We start from the raw sequence: 20,717 nt of genomic DNA on the forward strand, positions 1-20,717 counted from the left end.
CACAATTAGGGCATTAGATATGGCAGTGATTGATAGAGCTAGAATTTTTTTTTCTGACTAAAGTGACAAATGGCATGACTAAATAAAACTTTTTTTTCAGAAGCGAACTACTTTTTTCAAAAATTTTAGGGGTGCCAAATTAGAATTTGAAGAGATAAAAATTTATTTTTCAAAACCTTGAGGGGTGCGTGGTCGTTGTAGATAGGGCTGCACAATGAGTTGAGCCAACTCGGGTTAAACGATTCGAGTACAAGTTATAGGAACTAGACTCATTTAAACTCGGCTCGGCTCTCGACTATGTAAAACTGGCTCATCATAGTTGAATTAGTTAAAGAGCACGCACAAGTTAAACAAGCAAACAACCTGATTGTATGTTTAATCCATGGCGACTTAACTCTATTATATAGTTCTTCTATGCTGGTTAAGCATTTGATGTACTATTCCCGATGGAGTTGGCATAACAGCTAAGGGTAGGAGTTGGTAGATGGTCAGTTTTCATTGCGAGTGCCAAAGGCATCAAAGTCATGCGTTGTGCTTTAAAAATGGGATTACTGATATGCAACTTGAAGCACACCAATGTCTTGATGCACTGAAAGCAAGTCGTGTACTTAACTGGGTAGTACTATCTTCCCTTGCAACGAAAAATTTTCATGCATATTTCCTTATCTTCAACATTAACAAGAAAACCAAGGATTCTTCAATCCCTGGTCTCTTTCAAAACTGGGCAGTCTTACCATTAGTAGATGGCTTACTTCATTCCACCCCCAACCAAGAAATCCAAGACATGGTCTACCCACCTATTAGTAGATCAATGACTAATGGACCTATTTGGTGGACTAGTAAATCAATGAATATATATGCATTTTGACTTGAAAAACAGTCGCAATGAAGATGCCACAATTAATCAAATTCCATTTTATCATTTTTCTGTGTGCATCTTAATATTTTCTTGATCGGGTTCGCAGTCTGCAAAAGGTGAAGCCACCTTCTTGCCACCACCCTTAGTGTTTAGGGCTTCTTCAGAACCGTGGTAGTCATATGATACATCCTTTAACTTGAGTGTCAAGCATGTCACTCCTTGTTGTCCATATAAAAGAATAGTGTCAATGGAAATAGAACCAAAGAAGGTTGTCAACACGGCACTCAGGCAGACTAGTTATGTCAGCTTCTTAATTGGGTTGAATTATGCAAGAAGCACTTAATATTTTCCTCACTGTGATAATAAGAAAGTATTGTATAAACATTTTTTGGATAGTAGATATTTTAAGTCGGACAAGTAGTTCACTAATTGCAAGAATACTACAATAAATTGAAAGGAATATGGGCTTTTAGGCTGCCAAGAGTACTAGTAAGGGGTGGTTTGGTAGGAGAAACATTTCGTAAGTGTTTTTATGAATCTATCCAAGATTGAAGCAGATTCATCAAACACTGGACTATTATTATATGAATTTACTCCAATCTTTAAGGCAGATTCATGGAACATTCATAAAATGTTTTTACTGCCAAACTACCTCTAATTTTCTCAACCAAAATGGTTGATATTTAGTTATTTCATATATGACTCATTTGCAACCCTAATCGTTGCCTTTCCTTCAGGAAACATGCAAGCAATGGAGATGGAGTGGTAATGATAAAATCAAGTGGATAGTAGAGACACAGGGAAGCAAATGCGCCAGTCAAGATGATATGGGAGGCGCAAATTGGGATGTCAATTGTCAATGGGTCCGGTTTTCTTGACCTGCTCCTCTTGGACCTATTAAGAAAACGTACCGGCATTTCATTGTTCGGTATGCAGATCTTGGTCCGGGTCTGTCAACTAAAAGCTGATTTGATTCAAGTTTGGTATCAAAATCAGATCCGGGTTCAAGTTTGGATTCAATCCGATCCAATACCGTGATTCACGCTCGACTTTGCGTGCAAAAGCCGGACCACACTTCTGCTGGATGTGGAGAGGAGAGAAAGAGACAGACAGCCAAGAAGATGCATGTTGGTTGCTGAAGTTCCATCTTCCCGGAAATCTCTCTCCACTTTTTTTAAAAAAAAATTCTTTAGTATTTATTGGAGAAGACTGTGTAAACTGAAATGAACTAAAAGAAACTTAAATACAAAAATAATTAGACTAAGATTTGAAAAAGAAAAACTGGATAAATATAAGCCAAACGTTAGTAATTTGGTTGCTTGAATTCGAAAAATCCGTTGAGTTGGATCTGCTTAAGAAAATAAACGTCAAAGTGTAATAGCATTCGGATTCCGGCGTTAGAAAAATCAGCATGAATCTATCAGTTTGAGCATGAATGATGGCACCAAACCTATACAAGGTGCCATTGGACGGGAAAATCCTCTACGATTCCATGTATTATATCATGGGGCGATGTGATAACGGCAGTGATTAGATGGTTGGATGGCCGGAGGATTTCATTTCTTGTATATATCCGGTGTAAAGCTGCATATATATATATATATATATATATATATATATATATATATCACACCATTCTTCTTTTTTAGAGGTATGTCTTTCATTTAACCAATGACAATATTTTAGCCATTTTTAACACATATGGTCGTTTGTTTGGGGTCATAATATATAATATAATCTTGACACTGTATCATAAAAGTCATAAAAATGGGGCCTTTCTCGAAAATGACACCTAAAAAGCTCGATTTTAAGTGACATTTTTAATTTTCAAAGCAGATTATTTATTATGACATTTTATCTGTAAAGCTTTTCTTGATTTTTAAATTACGTTTGTTGCCGTGGTGTTTGAAATTAAAAATTAAGAAAAAAAACAAATTAGATTTGAATTGCACTTTCTTTTGGTGAACAAATTCAATTTGACATTTTGGAAAGGTATTAATCAGAAACCGTCGCGGACAGGTGCATCCATTGAAAAGCAAAAAGCTCGAGCTTTACACGTTTCGAGCCTTTACTGACATTTATAAAATAACAATTTCACTTTACCACCTCCATAAAAATAAGGTTAAAAGCCTGACGATTTCGAAAATAAATTAAAAGCGGCAGCATTTCTTCATAAAGTCGTAAAATAAAACCTTTTCGATTTCTTTTTCGAGTGTAAAAACTGCAACCTTTATACATTTTTTAAATGGGCTGCCGTTCAAATGAAACCCAAATTTCACGTGTTGCAGAGAATATAGAGGAAAATTTAAGATTATAAAAGTGCTCGGATGCAATTTTTTTATTATTTGTTCTTTTTTTTGGAAAATATTGGGGTGACGTGGACTTCCGACTCCGAGTCGCATGATGTCTGCGGTCACGACTTCATACTTTTTAGTCTATTCAGAGAAACTTTCACTTGTAGTTCTACCATTTTACCACAAATTCATATAGGGGGTTGAAGTAAAACGATAAGGTCAGATCTTAATTTAAGATCATTTAAGAGTTAAAAGTAAAGGTCAGTCAAACAACGTATATAAAAGGTGCACCGCTTAATGGGTGTTATTCTTTCAAACAATAAAAAAAATAATAGAATGACTACTTTAATTTGAATTTTGTATTGTACTCTATTTTACGCACTCAAAACCCCAAAAACAACAAGAATAAAAGAGAGGGTCTTCGATTTTAAGTTGTTAATCTCTTGTTTATTCGACTTGATACAGTCTAATTTGAATGGTGTATTACATTTTATTCCACACAGCTCAAAACCCCGAAAACAACAATAATAAAAGAAAGAGGTCTTTGGATCTTAAGTTGTTAATATCTTGCTTATTTACTTGATAATTTGAATGGTGTATTGTACTCTACTTGACGCAACTTAAAACCCCAAAAACAACAAAAATAAAAGAGAGGGGTCTTCGGATCTTAAGTTGTTAATCTCTTGCTTATTTGACTTGATACTGTGGTCTAATTTGAATGGTGTATTGTATTCTACTCAACGCAGCTCAAAACCCCAAAATCAACAATAATAAAAGAGAGGGATTTTTGGATCTTAAGTTGTTAATTTCTTGCTTATTCACTTGATAATTTGAATGGTGTATTGTACTCTACTCGACACAGCTCAAAACCTCGAAAACAATAGGAATAATAGAGTAGGGTCTTCGGATCTTAAATTGTTAATCTTTTGCTTATTCGACTTGATACAATCTAATTTGAATGGTGTATTGTATTCTACTCGATACAGCTCAAAACCCTGAAAACAACAAGAATAAAAAGAGAGAGGTCTTCAGATCTTAGGTTGTTAATTTCTTTGCTTATTCGACTTGATCCAGTCTAAAACCAAAACCTTAGAAGCAGAAGGAATAAAGGGTCTTTGGATAATTGGATCTTGTTTGGGTGGATACCATGTTGTTAACCTTTTACTTACTTTAAGACTGAAGCATGTACTTTTTTAAATCAGAAACATAAAGGTGGTATTTTTAAATTATTATGAAAGTATTGGACCTACATGAAAATTTTCAACGATTCATGTGCTGATGGCCCTTGGTCTCTATTGCAGGAACTCCCGCTCTTCTATGTCGATGGCTCAAGCGTGTAGACTGTTGATATAGACCTCTGTCTCTCTCTCTTCGGAGGGGCGAAGAAAATGAGCTGAGAGAGAACTGCGATGAGTAGAACAGGCAAAAGAAAGGAAGGGAGAAGTTGGTTTTTCGAATGGGGGAAATTCCGGCTGGTGGAAGAAAAGCATTTTCCCGGAAAAGGGTGATGTGGGGAAGGAGTTAACTTTCTGGAGAGTGACGGAATAGATTCCGGGCACCGACTTTGCTTCCTTGGCTTACTTTCTTTTGCCTTGAGGAGGGGCTTGGGGTTTGGCTGGTGTTTGGAAGAAGGGGAACGAAGGGGGAAAGAGGGGAAGGGAAGTGGGGGTTGGAAGGCCAGGGAGAATCTGTCTATGGCATGGTTGGGGAAGAAACATGGAGTGTTGGAGACGACGGAGGCTTATCACCACCAACATACCCATCATCGTCGATTCCAATACGATTGGAATCGTCCTCCTTTAAGGTTTCCTCGCCCGGTGTTTTTCTTCCCGGATTTTGGAGCGACATCTTCCGCTCCTTCCGCCTTGCGATGGAGTTCTTTCTCCTCTCCGCCCTCCTCCGCCTCCACCACCACCGCCTCTTCCTCCTCCTCCTCCTTCTGTTTGTTTTCTCTTCAGGTGCGTGTGTGCATGCCATAGCAGTCATTGATTTGATTTTGAATGTCTCCATCGGCAAGTCTTTTCTTTTTGTTCTTATTTCTTTTCTTCTTTCGTGCCTTTCTCTTTTGGTGGGATCTTCTCTTTCATTTTTTAGAGCTATCTAGTCGTTGAACGAGAGCCGGTTTGAATTTGTAGTTTCCATCTTCTCCTCCTTCTTGTGCGTTCCTCTGCTGCACATCAATTGGGGTGCAAAAAAATTGGTCTCTCTTGCTCGGTTTCTTTAGTTCATAGTTGGGTTTCTTCCGTTCATCCATCCTGAGCTGTTTTCTTGGGTTGATCAATTTTGTCGCTAAATTTCTTTGAGATACCCACTTTGGAAACATAACTTGGTGGCTTCTTTCTACAGAATGGCTGGCATGAATTGTTTGAATTGGAACGTAATATGATCCTTTTTTCTGCAACAATCTTCTTCTTCCTTTTGACCTTTTTCCTTCGATTTTCGTCATTCAGGCACTCTGAAGGTGAACGCCTTTACTGGAACTTTTGGAATAAACTATGGTAGAGTAGCCGATAACTTGCCTGCTCCTGAAAGCGTGGTGACTCTTCTCAAGGCCAACAGGATAAAGAACGTAAGGATTTACGACGCCAATCATGATGTTCTCAAGGCATTCAGCAAGTCTGGGCTTGAGATTGTAGTCGGCGTGGCGAATGAGTACCTGAAAGATATGAGTGTGAACGAAGACAGTGCCATGACTTGGATCAAAGAGAACGTGCAGACCTTCCTGCCTGATACCCATATCGTTGGAATAGCGGTAGGAAATGAAATCTTGGGTGGAAGTGATTCGGAGCTTGCAGAGGTTCTCCTCCCTGCTGTTAAGAATGTATACAATGCCATCAGCAGGCTTCAGCTAACTGGCACCATTCAGGTCTGGACGCCGCATTCTGAGGCAGTCTTTGCATCATCCTTTCCTCCTTCATCCTGCACCTTCAGAGATGATGTAATTCAATATATGAAGCCCCTGTTAGCCTTCTTCTCCAAGACAGGAGCTCCCTTCTACGTCAATGCCTATCCATTTCTTGCCTACAAGTCTGATCCATCGAATATCAACATTAATTATGCACTATTCAAGTCAAATGCAGGGGTTTACGACGGGAAGTCAAATCTGCACTATGATAACATGTTTGATGCACAGATTGATGCTGCTTATTTTGCATTGGAAGCTGCTGGCTATGGGGACATGGAAGTCCGCATATCGGAGACTGGTTGGGCATCCAAGGGGGATGCTGATGAAGCTGGTGCCACGCTTGAGAATGCAAGGACCTATAACTTCAACCTAAGGAAGAGGCTTGCCAAAAAGAAAGGGACACCATATCGGCCAAAGAGGGTGGTGAAGGCATATATATTCGCTTTATTCAACGAAGATTCAAAGCCTGGGCCAACCTCTGAAAGGAACTTTGGTCTGTTCAAACCTGATGGCAGCATTTCTTATAATATCGGATTTACTGGGTTGAAGCCTTCATCCGCCTCCTCATCTTTGCTATCTTTAAAGGTATGTTGCTTGCTTTTAAAACGTTAGCCCGCACGGCTCCTTTTTTCTCTCAGACGTTTGCAGTAGAGTAAGTATGAGTTTCTGCCATTTAATTGACAGGAACTTCCTTTTTTGTTGGTTACCTGGGCAGCGTGGGTAATAGCTTCTACTGGGATTCTAGTATAATACTATAATGCAGATTACCTGTCTAGCTGGCCTGCTCATTTTCATTAGTTGCTACTTTTCTTGAATGTTGTTATGATTGTAAATTAGAGGTCGGAGTTTCTGAAACGTAACTTGAGCCAAATCCAATAGTGCTAAGTTGAGGTCCGGGAGCATAACTTGAGCATCTGTGAAAATTAGATGCATCTCATTTGAAAAGTTCTTTCCTTTCATTTTCTTCAACTTTATTTGTTTTCTGATAATTACGGATTTAAGCAGAAAGTTGGGCGCATTTATCTACCAGCATAAGTGTAGCATGTCCAGTCATGGATATGTAGGCCATGAAAATGTGGGTTCCTGCTATACTTTGGAATGGTGCATGTGCAGATAGGGAAAGCACATGAGTATTTATAAATGGGACTGGATGAACTCTATATATATCTATGCATGTGTGCTTGTCTGTGTATCTTACTACTTATTAGATCTAAATCAAAAGCAGTCTTAACATAAATGAACTGCAATTGTAAATTTCTCAGTAGAAACTTTGTGGATTAGAAGTCATCTGCCTTAAACATTTTTGAACGAAAATACCCCTGACACGAAGCATACCTTTAGGAAGACGTATTTGCATCATAAACTCAGCGAACTGTTCGATTTTCCTTGTAAAATAGAGCAAAAAAGTGGACATTTGTGAAAAAATATAACTTTGCATATCCAATCACACAACTCTCTCTCTCTCTCGTGCTGCTCTCTGGTTCAGATAGTGCTAGTTGAAATTAAAATATTAAATATAGCTTAAGTTGTTTTTCTTATTTTAACAATTAAATAAATGGAATGCTAAAATTTTGGTAGTTTTCCAAATAATGAGAAAATAGAACTCATTATTATTTTAATAATAATGTGGTAATATCACCCAAGAAAAGTAAAATGGAAAGAAGGAAATTCTTGCAGGTTTCAATTGCTCACAAAATCATCACAATAATATTGTAACATATCTGCAAATTTGTTTCAAAATCATTTTTTGTAGAGCTTAATGTCTTTTATATCTTCTAACATTTTAATAAATTATTTTAAATTGTTATTAATGTTTTTGTAGGAATATGCATAGAAAATCTCGTAATGTCATGATTGTTTTTACTGCTTTTTGCATATTTTTCAATTTTCTGAGCTCCTAAGTTCCTTTTTTCCCAAGAAAACAAGTTTCTTTTATAATACCCAAGAAGAACCTCACCTCTAAAAACCCGAGAACTATATTTGTGAATGTGGAAAAATTATATATATTACTAAACTATAATTATGCTTGTTGTTTTACTACACACACGTATTATTTTTGAAAATTTATGCAAAATATGACTTTAAAATTCAAAGGATCACAAATTCGTAAAAGTTCGAATAAATTCAAGATTAAGTCAATGTTTTAACTTAATCTTTAGATCTGTTCTTGAAGTTTTTTTACCTTGTGTATTTAATAGCTTGTCCTTATGGATGGGTCATTTTCTAAATTTCTAATATATATTAAAGTTATAACATTGTTGTGGAGAAACCACTTTTAGTTTTGTTTGCTTTCCAAAGTCTGGTCGGTTAAAAACCTTTCAAACAGGATATGCATGATCTTTGAGTAGAAATGAATTTTCTAGTCATGTAATAGCAGTGTTTAAGTAAATTTTCAATTGCTCAAGGATCAATCTGGAAACTCTAGTTAATCAAGTTTTTCTATCGAGGTTCAGGTGATAAGACATGCATATATGAGTAAATATTGTTGCCAAATTTATCTGCATTAATGATAGGGTGCTTTCTATCGAGGTTCAGGTGATAAGACATGTCTTTGTAGGAGACATGATATAAATAATGTGATTGTGATGTCTTATGAGGTCTTAAAATTTTGAACGACAAATCGTAATTTTCAAAATTCTGTGTTTGAAATTACATATTCTATATCCAAATATGACTTCTATGGAAGTATGACGGATACATGTCTTAGCATCAATTCTGTAGCACCTTGTATTTTGTCAAAGATGCGCATGCACACGGACTGTAACTCTTTTGACTCTTTTAATATATTTTTTGCGGAACCTGAAGTTGAAATTTTTTTAGTTTGAACTTTTGCTTCTTCAAAGATCCTGGCTTTGTGCATTAACTAATCAGAATCTCTTTTATTTCTATTATAGACATCATCATAGTGTCCTGCCTTTTCTAGATGCTAGATTTGGTTCAATTCTCTATCAATCATTTTAGTTTGAATTGTTATGCTAAAGTATGACAATTAGTGAACAAAAGAAGCAGTGCAGTTAGGCATCTTGTGTTGTGCTTACGTCCCTTTGCCTGTAGGACAGTCGCTTTTTGTTCTACAGTTAGCATGTTGCTTCTTATATTATTCTTACTCATGGTGCATGTCTGTTTGATATCTAGCATTTGTGCGGTTCTGAAATTTTTTGTACCATGAGTATGAAAAATCAAACATAGTACTGAAGGTCCGAAACGGATCCACCTGTTTTTTCTATGGGTCTAAAGTATTCTCATGGCAATGATGGTCATCTGAAGAAATTGGAAGCATGCAATTTCAATCACAGATGAAGCGGCATAGTAAGGCTCTAGGTGTAGGGGTTTGATTATTTTTCCTCACCATCTGGAAATCATCAGAGATGGGAGGGTGTCTGAAAATATTTTTTGGCAAAATTTGAAACTATTAGTACATGCACCACAAACACTTATGCAATATGCAGCAGTTACGTGTCTCTGTCTGGTGTCTCTATACCTCTGTCCTGGTGACGAACACCCTCTAATGTCTCCACACAGATGACTAGGTAGGTTATCATATTAAGGCCCTTCAAGTTCAAGGGGGTCAGTTACCTGCTTGCGAGTGCTTGGGTCTATCGAGAATGTGATATGGACTCTTCAAGGAGGTTGCTGGACCTGCACCGGTGTGGGTGTGGCTCATGATCAATCGTGCCACATGCAGTCAGCCATGAACATTGATCTGAATATAGACTCAATGCGGTTGATGATGTGAACTCAGTCATTCAGTAGCTCATGTTCATAAACAATTTATACATTACACTTTCCCTGGTTAATATTTCTAAATATTGTCTCACTTTTGATAATGAAAACTTTGTCACCATATTTCTATCTTGCTTGCCTTTTCTTTTTTGGCGTAATTGATTGTTTCCTGTTTGTCATTACTTGGTTTACGTTTATGCACCATAATTATCAGAATTTTAATACATTGATTATAAACTTTAGATGCGTTGTGTGTAAAACAGTTGATGGGCAAGAGAGGGGTACCCAGTGCTTCTACATTGGTGAAACTTGGTGGTTTTCCTCATTGTTAAATAAATACAAATGATACCTATATATATGTATATATTTCTGACTCGAGGAAATCGCACACAAAGCCAAGTGATCTTGTTGCTTTCCCAGAAACGTAAAACCCTGAGGCTAGTACTCTAATGGTCCCACCCCCCAGGGCTACGCCTGCTTTGGCTTATGCAGGGGGTTGAGCCATGCCAAGTGACAGTGCCTCTTCTGTGTGTGACACCTCTTTTGCTTGTGATCTGCTTAAAGTTTTCTACTGTCTCATCTTGTCGACATGGCCGGCTCCTGGAAACAGAGTGTTAACCCTCTGAAAAGCTCAGTTTCTAGTAGATGATGTATAAGAGTGTATTTAAGTGTTTGCCATTCATCTGGTGATAGTTTGTGACAGTCTCATCTGTTTTGAGGAGCGTATAGCAACTGCTTATTAGATTTTTCTTTGTTTTTTGGTTGCTGCTGATGATGGCTTTGTTTGGTTTATCACCACGAGTATTTATTTGTGGTTTAGCTCAAGTTCAAAAACTTTTAATATGTACACAAGATGCTTCATAAAGGAGCATATGGTTTACCATTGGCAGTTTGGATTTTTTATAGGAGCAAAATTGTATACATATACTACAACAAATAACTCCCCTATAACTTTTTTAGTGCTCTTGCAAACATGACTAGCAGTCTCCTTCAAGAACATCACCATCTTACCATCCTTGCTTCTGATCTTCTCTTGTCTTTCCCAGTTGAAGCATATCTGCACTCTCTTAATCTTAAATATGAAAAATCTACATCCTTGTGGATCATGAGAAGTGGTGGATTAATCAGTTCAAGCTTCATTTTACTTTGTATGGTTTGGGTTTCTGTTAGGATGGGGTCTGTGGTGCGAGCGAAACCGCATTGTTTATATATATATATATATATTCATTTTTATGCCTCTTGTTTTGGATGGCTGTAATATTTTCTTGATGAAAATGCACATGCAGAGTTGGACCGCTTCATACTTGGGAGCCTTGTTGGCGAGTGCTCTGGTGTTGCTACTGGTGTTGTGATTGGATGCCTTTTAAGTGAATCTCCGGCACATTCTGCCACCAAGAAAAAGAATTGCTGGCGGACTTCAGGATCGATTGGACGTCTACATCTTCAGTTCATTTTTTATCTTCTCAGATTTAATGTACCTTGTGGCAGGACAGTATATATACATTATATACATGCCTCTCGGAGGGTGCCTATTTTCATTCAGGGGTGGCAAGTGTATACAGATAGGACAAAGCTGTATTTATTTCTCAATTATTTTGTGATAGATTCTGTATAATACCTCTCTGCTTCTTCTTCTTCTTCTCCAACAAACTCCTAAACCAAATGAACGGATGAATTTGAAATTGCACTGGATAGCCCACATGGTTGAGCAGAACAAATGCTTGTGGCAGCCATTTTCCTGTAATTGTTTCTGTTCACCTGTCTCTGGAAGAGAGGGGTACCAGTCCCGGCGTGCTAAACCACAAGCTCCTTTGTTGCAATTTAATTTTTGGGAAAAAAATTTCAGTCCTGAACGCTCTTGAGAGTGGCAGTAAAATGCAAATAACTAAAAATAGAGTAGCAAGGACAGCTCTGGTGTCTGACTAGGGATCGTGAGTCGCTGCACCTGATTCATCATCTTGGCACATCTGCATAATGCAAAACTACGAGTCTACGAGGAAAAAAATAAAAGCATGCCGCTGATTTTTTAGTGTATGTTAAAGCACAGGGTTGAAAAATTGCTGTCGGAAAAGATAAAAACCAAGCCTGAGCCTTCTGTAATGTGTGATCTTCTGCTTTATTTTAATGGTCGATGATGTCGGTTTAATGGGTAGGTAACAATTTAGAAGATGAAGATGATGTGACGATGATAACGATGTAGCTGTTTGGCCCAAGGTTTCTCCCAGCCGCAGATTTAAAGGTCAGCAAGCATTTAATATGAGACGACCAATTGCAAGGCCGGGAATTAATTAAACCAAGTAGCTCATACCTTGGCTGGATTTCGATTCAGTTCGTGTCACGCTTGTCTCATTTTAGTTCAACCAGCTAATGAGTTGAATAATGAACCAGCTGTTCAAAACTAGTAACTCGAGCAAGAACAGGTGTATTACTCCAATCTTTGCTTCCTTATGCTTCTTAATTGAATAAGCTATTAGTGAGCTACTTGACTCGACATATTAATTAATTAATTAATTAATTAATTATATATAAATAAAGCATGAAAATGAAAATTTTACAGCGTATGAAAGGATTTTACTTATACACAGAGAAAAGGCAGGTTTGGCTCAATGCAGGGGCAAGGGAGGGGGGGCCGCCTAGCCCCACCCCAGCCAATGATTTTTTTTTTTTACATTAAAAAAAAATAATATTTTTTAATTACGTAATGTATTTTTTGTATTAGAATTCAGTTTGGTCCTACTCGGATCTAGAGGTCGGACTGCCGACCCGTCCCTGAAAAAAATTCTGGCTCTGCCCCTGGCTCAATGGTACTGGAAAAGCTTTTTTCTTTATTCTCTAGTTCCACTCAATTAAATTACTTATGTTCTTTTTCTTATCACTCGTTTTCTTAATCCTGTTCTGCAATTACAAAGGCTCTCAAGGGTGAACACTTCAATATTATAAGGAAGAAATGCAAAGAGTGTTACTATGGTAGGGATGCTAAGTTTCATAAGTAATTAATTCCAAAGAACGGTTATAATGGCTACACACATACAAAGGGAATGAGTTCAAAAAATTCCATTTTTAGGCTGGTTTTTTTCTACTCTTTTTTTTTTCTCTCTCTCTCTCGCCTGTTCCCTTTTACAGCTGGTTTTCTTTTCCACTAATCCTTTGTCATGTATATATAATATTATTGTGTACCAGATTACTACAATATAAAAAGTCATTGTTATGAAAGATTATAGTTCAACAACAAGAAATACTCTCATGCCCTACTTTCAAGTGAAAGAAATTCGAGAGTACATGTTATATCTTATTAAAAGCTTTAGTTCTATAAGCCACCTGCAAGGCAAGCCCCTTCCCTTTATGGCCAAAGTAAGAAGAGATGTACAAAATAAAAATAGAAGTCCCACTCGCTTAGAAGAACTTGGACAGAGGGCTATGTACATTGACTGGGTACCAACCGCCCTATAGACCTTTTCCATTCAGTAAAAGCTATGGAGTCAAGGGTTACCATCATCAGGTGGAAAGCTTCAACAGCAAGCAAAAAAGTTAGCTACATGCAGATTCCAAGCCAAATTGCTTCAAAGCATGGGATGATGGTAGTTCCAAGCAAAAAGTTTCCCTCCTCTAACTTTACTGGCCGACCATGCCCAAGGTTTTGGGTGAGTGCACAGACATCTCACCGCTCGAGTGAAGGCCGAAGTCTTCCCCTTTCTTCATCCCTTCATAGGAGAGACCGTCTCTAAGGTTAATTAGATAACCACATGTAGGCGGATCTCTAGCATTTGAAAATGTCCCTCTTGCTTCCCATGAGCATTATGCTTTATGGAGGTAGAGTGTGTTGTCGTGCTAAAGTTGCATTAACCGTATCTCAGGCACCAAAGTAGCCATGGACCCAAAAAACATGTGGAAAAAGGGAGGGTGAGGATTCTGCCTTCTGTTTTTTAACATGGTGTCATTATCATAGGTACATTTAAATTTGAGCAACAAGATGGTTACAATTCATCATTTCAAACTTATGGAAGGGATGACACAAGCAAGATATTAACATTTTTCTTTTAATAAGGACAGAGACACAAGCAAGATATTAACATATAGGAAGAATTGATTCAGAAATTTATTGGTGATGAAGGTGAGCTCCTCGGAACCCGACCTGTTGCAGTACCCATCATTTGGTATGAGTGAAAAGGAAGATAGGATAGCTTGCATTACAAGATTGAGGATATGATATTGGAGGAGTATCTTTTGCTTGTTCATCATCTAAACGGAATAACTAGAGTCCTACCTCTTCAACATTATGTTGGGATAATAAATGTGGGGAGGACTTGAATTTTACATTTAAATAACTACCGCACATTAAAGTGATTCGTACGATTCTCTTCTAGGAAAGATTTATTTCTCAAATGGCATCTTGGGAGGGGAATGCCTAAGGACCCCCCCTTCACCTGGTTAGCTAGCTAAAGTGCCCCATATAAACCTAGATTTCTGGCTCCCTAACATTTCCTGGTTATGTTGTTTGAGCTTCTTTATGGTGTTGTTTATAAACTCACGTCCTGAGTTTGATTTTTGGAAGGCTCTATGTAGATGGCATTGAAGAGTGTTGAGTTAGTGGGGTTGTGGATTGCTGCTCGGGCTAATGTGGATGAATCTTATTGTTACCTCTCTCTCTCTCTCTCTCTCTCTTTCCCTCTCTCTCTCTTTCTAAAAGAGGCTTTACCCAAGGAGAAGGCTACTATAGTTGGCAATTTTTGTCTTGGTTCAAGAGTCAATACTTGATCTGGGTTGGTGCCCATTAAAACTGGGTGCATTTGACTGGATTGCGGTCAAAGCTCGCCCACGGCTCCCTCATAAGCCAGCTCTGCTGGGCTGGATTTCTAGTTAAACAAAGACCTACCAAAGTTAGTCCTCTCAAAAAGTGTTCAGGTAGAGGACAACTTGATTCAACTATGTTTTTCCATTACTCATTGTGGTGTAAAAGTCCTTTTTAGCTTTATCAATGATTTTTGCCAAAAAGTGTTCCCTTCTTATAGGTAATTCCTTTAAATAGTGTGCATATTTTCCTTAACTTAATTGTTTTCCTTGCGTGATATATTTTTTAGTTCAATTTTATATTTGATTAAACAGATTATATTCATAAAACACTTCCTAAAGTCTTCCATAAATGTGCACTAATCTTTGAGCCATATTAAAGGAACCGTTTACCAAACAAACCCTTAGGGCCTGTTTGGCTGAAGAATATTGTGAGTCTTTTATGAATCTAGCCTGAGTATTGAGTTACATTCATGCAACAATGTCACCCTATTCCTCATGCCAAATGGCCCCTTAATATTACAGATGCTGCTTTAGACTAAGAACATAGTCTATTTAAATCAAGATTGTGATCTTTTCTATGTCTCTATGTTGGAAGATTTTGTATCCCAAAGTGTGCCATGCCTTTTTTTTCTCCACTTCGCTCCTTCCTTTCTATATCGAACTCGATCTTCAGCTTTTGATGAACTGATATGGAAGTCCCTCTTGCGTTTTATTTTATATATGAAAAATATTTCTACTTTGAAAATATAAGAGAAAGGTAAGCCCATCCAGCTTGTTTCAGCGGAATCCCAACATTGCTACAATCAAACTCTTGAATTATTCAACTTGAATCTCATATAACTGGCTGTGATTCAGCTGAATTGGTTGGAAATCAGCAAAAAAACAAGGAAATTTTAATTTTTCCGAGAAAAATAAATGAAAACATTTAACAAAAACCAACTAAAATAACATGTGGCACAATTGGATATGCCACATGATCGAATCAACTTATTCAGGCCAGTTAACAGCCAGATCAAGCAGATCTCTAGAAGGTTATGCCAAGGGAGCTGCACCCAAAGATTGAAGTCTTGACCCCATTCAATTATTCGCGTTCAATTTGGATGGTTGTTTTCAAGTCGATTCGGGCAACATTTGCACCAAATACATTCAAAACCAAATCCCGTGATAACATTTTTTGAATGTTCTACAAAATGACTCACAATAACAAAACATGCTTAAGTTTTAAGAATGTGTATCCAGTTGCCTGTTCGCAGTTCAAGGATGTGAATAAAAGACTGTGAAGGCTATGAATGAGCGAGAGAATTATGATCCACTGCCCGGATAAGAGTCAAACTCTCCTCCCTTTTTTCTTCTTGCTTCAAGATTTAGGGCTGCATCGGTGACTAATGAGGAGACAAAGTATTTGATCTTGATACCACACTCCACCTCATATGGCAAGAAGATCATGACGCCCATAGGACTTAAAACTAGCCACGATGAGCCTTTTTGCGCCACCAGCCCGACAGGTTATACCATGCTCTGTGTGGGGTAGAAGATTTTGAAGGTTGAGAAGTTAATCTGTGGCTGCCCACATTAATCCTCATGAAACTGCCAGAAGTCCTCAAGATTTTGATTCCAGGGGACCAATACTGCTCCTAGATTCACTAGCAGATTTAGTTCTCCAAGTTTCAGACGAAGCATCAATCAAGCTGCATGGAAAAGACATTCTTTACCCTTCTTGTTTTCATTTTGATGACAGAAATACAATTACAAATATAAAGAAAAAAGGATCGTGCTACCATCTGTTCATCTTGCATTGATACTCTTTGTCCTCTCTGTTCCTTGTCTTCTTTTCTCCTTACATTTTTCTACAGAGTTCTAAAACCCTAGGTGGCTGTTTGCTGCAGGAAGTACAAAAGTTAGCATCAATCCTGCACCACACGTTTTGCTGACAGTTCTATAGTAACTGGTGCCCCAGCGATCCGCATTTGATGACGAAAGAAAGTCCAAGCTATAAAGAGCATTTAAGCCTCTTAAAGAAATCTTGGTGGGAGAAGGAAATGACAATAAGGTCTCAACACTCTCATTTTACCCATCTTATGAGGCTTCATAACAATGGTACAATGGTGGAGCCAGAAATTTTGGGTTGAGAGGCACTAATTAAAAGCCCTCGCACCTTAAGAAGCACAACCATATATAAATGAGCAAATCTTTTATCCTTCTCATAAAACTTCTTAACAATAGCGGAGCCAGAAATTTTGGGTTTAGAGGCACTAATTAAAAGCCCACTCACTTAAGAAGCACCACCATACATAAATGAGCAAATCTTTTACATCATCAATATAAAAATGAAGTATTTTTATAGGGCTGGTGTGGGTAACTGCCTATATGTGGCTCTGCCACTGCTTCTTGCTTTGGGCACCCTTCAAACAGAAAAAGAAACAAGGGAAGGGAGAAAGTATTTAATCCTATGTTGTTTCAATTGATGTGAAGAAATTGGTCATCTTTTTCCATGTTCATTCATTGCATTTGAAAGCTACAATGAGTCAGCAGAATTTGTTGCTTGGCCAGCAGCATAAACATAAAACCCTGAGGCTAGAACCTTCTAGCTGTAGATTTTGAATCGGAACCGCCTATCAAACTGTTCAGGCACTGGCGATGATTGACTTCTTTCATTTACTTTCAATACCAACTGGTTAACATGGCCCTATCGATCATCAGAATACCTTTCTCCTGCAGCCCAATTCCTGTGTTTGCATGCCTCTGAGAGCCACTTTTTTCCTGGGCACTTGTATGAAGTTGCTGCAACTCCAGCACAGCAATATTCCTTTAATGACAAGATGAAGTCCTAAACCTTGAGTCAAGAAATAGAGGACAGTGAAGGAGAAAGTTTTGCTGAGCAAATGCGTGCTTCAACACCGGTGTGGCAAGAGGGCAAGGGATGCGCACAGTTAAATGTGATCACAAGCATTGGTTAGTGTTTCTTTTTACCGACAGATGATGATAAAAGGTATCACAAAAGCCGCCTGCTTCAAGGGGGGTGTTGTAAGAGGTGATACCGATTGCCAACTGCAACATCAAAGATATGGAAACGGAAATGCACAAACAAAGCAGATGGATCAAAATGTGAAGGAATTTATTGAGGATGTAACAGATAAAGTACGTGACGGCGTTAGCTTCCATTACCAGTCCCTTCCTTTCTAGTATGGTTTGAATCTCATTTGAGGTAGTACATTCAATGTTTACGGAAAATTGCCTCTACAAACTTGCATATGACTTTCTTAGAAATGAATATGAGGGCTTGTTTTCCAGAAAAGAACTATTTCAAATTGATCCATTAACCCAATTCACGTGAATGATTTCAACCCTCAATCTATTTCCAAAATTGATGTGGATATGTTCTGAACAACAGGTACGAAAGAAACACTTAACATGCTGCAATTACCCCATGCAATATGTCTGGATTAGATATGCTAAACAAAAGAGTGAGTTGGGCACAGAAATCTGCATCATAGATTCCATATAAGGGACCACTATTAATACAAAAGATGATGGTCCTTGGAGTTGTAAAACAGACCACAAGAAACTACCATACATACATAGCCTTAAAGCCATGGGATAAATCCCACGTATATGATCAAAGAAACAGAAGAGCAACCACGCTTTGAACATTTACCCCATGTTAGCAGGATCATGGGGTGTTAGCAAGTCAAGAAAAATGTGGCTTCTTTGTTCCTTGAAGCTGATTAGTGGAAATCAACGGTTTCCAGAAAAGGTGATCAACACTGAAACCATCACCGGCAGGTGACTTGCGCTTTCCTACGGATGCTTCAGCGGCTACTACTTCCCCTTCCAAACACCGTCTGCTTGGGCAGGACTCGAGAACATCATCTACTGCATTTAGAGGGAAAAAGGGGAGCTCCTTATCTCTTTCCTCAGCCGAGAAGAAATTGTTCAAGTTACACAACCTACTCTTCTGTGGAGAGAATTCAGCATACTTCTTTCCATCCCGGGAGTTGATAGAGCCCAAGTCTTCAACCTCATCATCCCCGCGATTTTCTGAGCTTGGACAGTGACTTGACACCGGTCCCAGCCTCAAAGAAAGATCAAACGTAGCATGCGTTGCTCCCTTGCTTCCTCTGTTTGTGGAAACAAAATGAGTATTGCCATCTTCTGGCACTTGAATGCTTCGTTGTATTTTTGCTTCTGGTATTGTCTGGTTATGAAATGGTTGAAGATTTACAGGGCTACATTTCGGCAGCTGCTTCTTGGGAACATTAAAATGCATCATCCCAGCTGAAGCATTACCAAAATATAGAGGGTATGCATGTCCCCGAGATGATAAAGGGCAAGTCCCTTGTGGAAGGAAGGATTTATCCTCCACGGAAAAAGGTACCGTCTCCGAGCAAAAAGGATACTGAGAAGCAGAAACAGGCAAAGGGTATCTCTGGTTTATAGGGGAACCAATCGGCCTAGGTGTGAACTGGGGCAAGTAATACGGAACAAGTCTTGGTCCCCTTGGACTGACAATCGAGTTTCCAAGTTGAGGTACGGAGAAGGAAGGCATGTTAAAGCTTAAGTTCTTAGGGTCCTTTGATGCAGTAGCAGTACAAGTTCCATTATCTTGTTGCGTGGAGGACGACAGGTAGCATCTTGAATTATGCCGCTGGCTCCGGGAAGCTCTTCTAGGGGTGCACCCAAGATTTAGTGCAGCTAATGCAAGGGGGAGAGGAGAAACAGAAAAAGGCAGCAGAAGAAGAATAAGTTTTCAAACTCTGTCTGGATCATTTGATTTACAAAATAGATGGAACATCAACAGATACTTAACAGTAGAACAGCCTAAACCTTTCTTGGTACTTGGAATGCAGATAAAGTTAACAAAACCTAGTTTGAGACAAAGAAAAATTGTTAATCATGGCAACAGAACCTGGTTGATCGAGGTTCCATAACAAGAACTCTTGACCTCAAGCAGCCTAAGTAGAGTCATCGAAACAAGAACCCATTCCCAGTTTGAAGGAAGTTTAAGGTTGAAGCTCAAAAGAAGAGAAATGTGTCAAAAAGGAAAAGGAACATCAAAAGCCCAAAAACCCTATTGAACTACAGAAGCAACGAGAAATAATAGGGAAGGAGTTGAAAGGCGGCAAATTACCTTCTATACAAGGTTGCAGAAACTTGCCGTCTTCGGCGCTATCGTCCTTTCGTATGATCGTATCAACGGCATCATTTGCTCTCTCCCACAGTGTGGTAAGATCCATATATTCGGCCTGAAAACAAGGAAGCCAGTCCCACACGAGATGATCCCAACGGGGAATCTCCCCAAAGTCGTTGGTACATACAAGAGAGCCAAAGACCATCATAAATAATAGTAATAATAGTCACAAAGGTAGAAAGTTTACCTCTGAATTGGCTTTGGAGTACATGATTTCTTCTGCTTTCAGTACCACAACAGGGAGCTTTTCCTGCCATTCCTTGTTCTTCCTGATGGCCTCGCTGTGGCTCTCATTCACCATCCTGGCAACACCACAAGCAGCACAGGCGTCATTTCACAAAGGAGAAAAGCTTTGCAGGGAAGCGGGAAGACTGGAGTAAAAGAAAATAGAAGAAAAGAAGGCATCGGATTAGGGGAGAGGGGAGGAGGCGGGAAGCATTGCCCATAAACCTGAACAGTTCCTGAATGAGAGAACCCCTCATGGGTTGATGCCTATCACTGTGCCAAGCTCTCCTGACGCACTCATACGGCCTTGGTCCTGGTCTCGGCATTTTCTCCTCTTCTCCAAGCGGATAGTCTCCTCCTCCTGTCCGTCCCCCAATTTCCTATTCTGTTGGCCTCCTTACTCCATTGCTGCCCTTTCCTCTTTTTCGTCTTCTGCTTCGTCTTCTTCCTCTTCTTCTCCTTCTTCCTCTTCCTCTTGCCCAGATGCTCAAAGCCTTAAAGTGAGCATGAAAGGACTCCCATTCGGATGGGCTCGCTTTCCTTCCCCCCTTCTCTGTGTCTCTCACTTTCAGCTTTTCATGTCCTGGGGAGTCGTGGGAAGAGCGTGATTATCCCTGTGATGCCTCCATTTTTCACCAGAAGAGAGAGAGAGAGAGAGAGAGAAAGATGGGAGGAGGGCCTGAAGAGGTGCAGAATTGCAGGAGGCAGAAGGGGTAGGAGGCCGAGGCCGAG

The 20,717-nt window shown here is 38.9% G+C and overlaps 2 protein-coding genes across 2 annotated transcripts; one reads left to right on the forward strand and one right to left on the reverse strand.

The window, feature by feature from the left end:
* The first annotated feature begins 4,458 nt into the window (after positions 1–4,458).
* LOC116267624 (glucan endo-1,3-beta-glucosidase 14-like) lies at positions 4,459–11,416 on the forward strand. Its single transcript, XM_031649479.2, has 3 exons — positions 4,459–5,111; positions 5,604–6,643; positions 11,068–11,416. Exons 1-3 carry the CDS (start codon positions 4,853–4,855, stop codon positions 11,131–11,133), a joined length of 1,365 nt encoding a protein of 454 aa, XP_031505339.1. The 5' UTR covers positions 4,459–4,852; the 3' UTR covers positions 11,134–11,416.
* Positions 11,417–18,041: 6,625 nt separating this feature from the next.
* LOC116267804 (uncharacterized) lies at positions 18,042–20,717 on the reverse strand. The gene is made up of 4 exons (XM_031649716.2): positions 20,211–20,717; positions 19,948–20,062; positions 19,701–19,815; positions 18,042–19,264 (listed from the first exon to the last, which is right to left on the reverse strand). Exons 1-4 carry the CDS (start codon positions 20,309–20,311, stop codon positions 18,261–18,263), a joined length of 1,335 nt encoding a protein of 444 aa, XP_031505576.1. The 5' UTR covers positions 20,312–20,717; the 3' UTR covers positions 18,042–18,260.

This window comes from Nymphaea colorata, chromosome 14 (genome assembly GCF_008831285.2).
Source record: "Nymphaea colorata isolate Beijing-Zhang1983 chromosome 14, ASM883128v2, whole genome shotgun sequence".
Taxonomy (NCBI): Eukaryota; Viridiplantae; Streptophyta; class Magnoliopsida; order Nymphaeales; family Nymphaeaceae; genus Nymphaea; species Nymphaea colorata.

Bases quoted from the DNA above. Each gene is read 5' to 3' on its own strand.
- LOC116267624 (XM_031649479.2), top strand. From the start codon at position 4,853: ATGGTTGGGGAAGAAACATGGAGTGTTGGAGACGACGGAGGCTTATCA. The intron at 5,112-5,603 runs GTGCGTGTGTGC...TTCGTCATTCAG, and splicing joins TCTGTTTGTTTTCTCTTCAG to GCACTCTGAAGGTGAACGCC. The intron at 6,644-11,067 runs GTATGTTGCTTG...ATGCACATGCAG, and splicing joins CATCTTTGCTATCTTTAAAG to AGTTGGACCGCTTCATACTT.
- LOC116267804 (XM_031649716.2), bottom strand. From the start codon at position 20,311: ATGCCGAGACCAGGACCAAGGCCGTATGAGTGCGTCAGGAGAGCTTGG. The intron at 20,063-20,210 runs GTTTATGGGCAA...TGGTGTTGCCAG, and splicing joins CTCATTCAGGAACTGTTCAG to GATGGTGAATGAGAGCCACA. The intron at 19,265-19,700 runs GTAATTTGCCGC...CCCTTGCATTAG, and splicing joins TCTGCAACCTTGTATAGAAG to CTGCACTAAATCTTGGGTGC.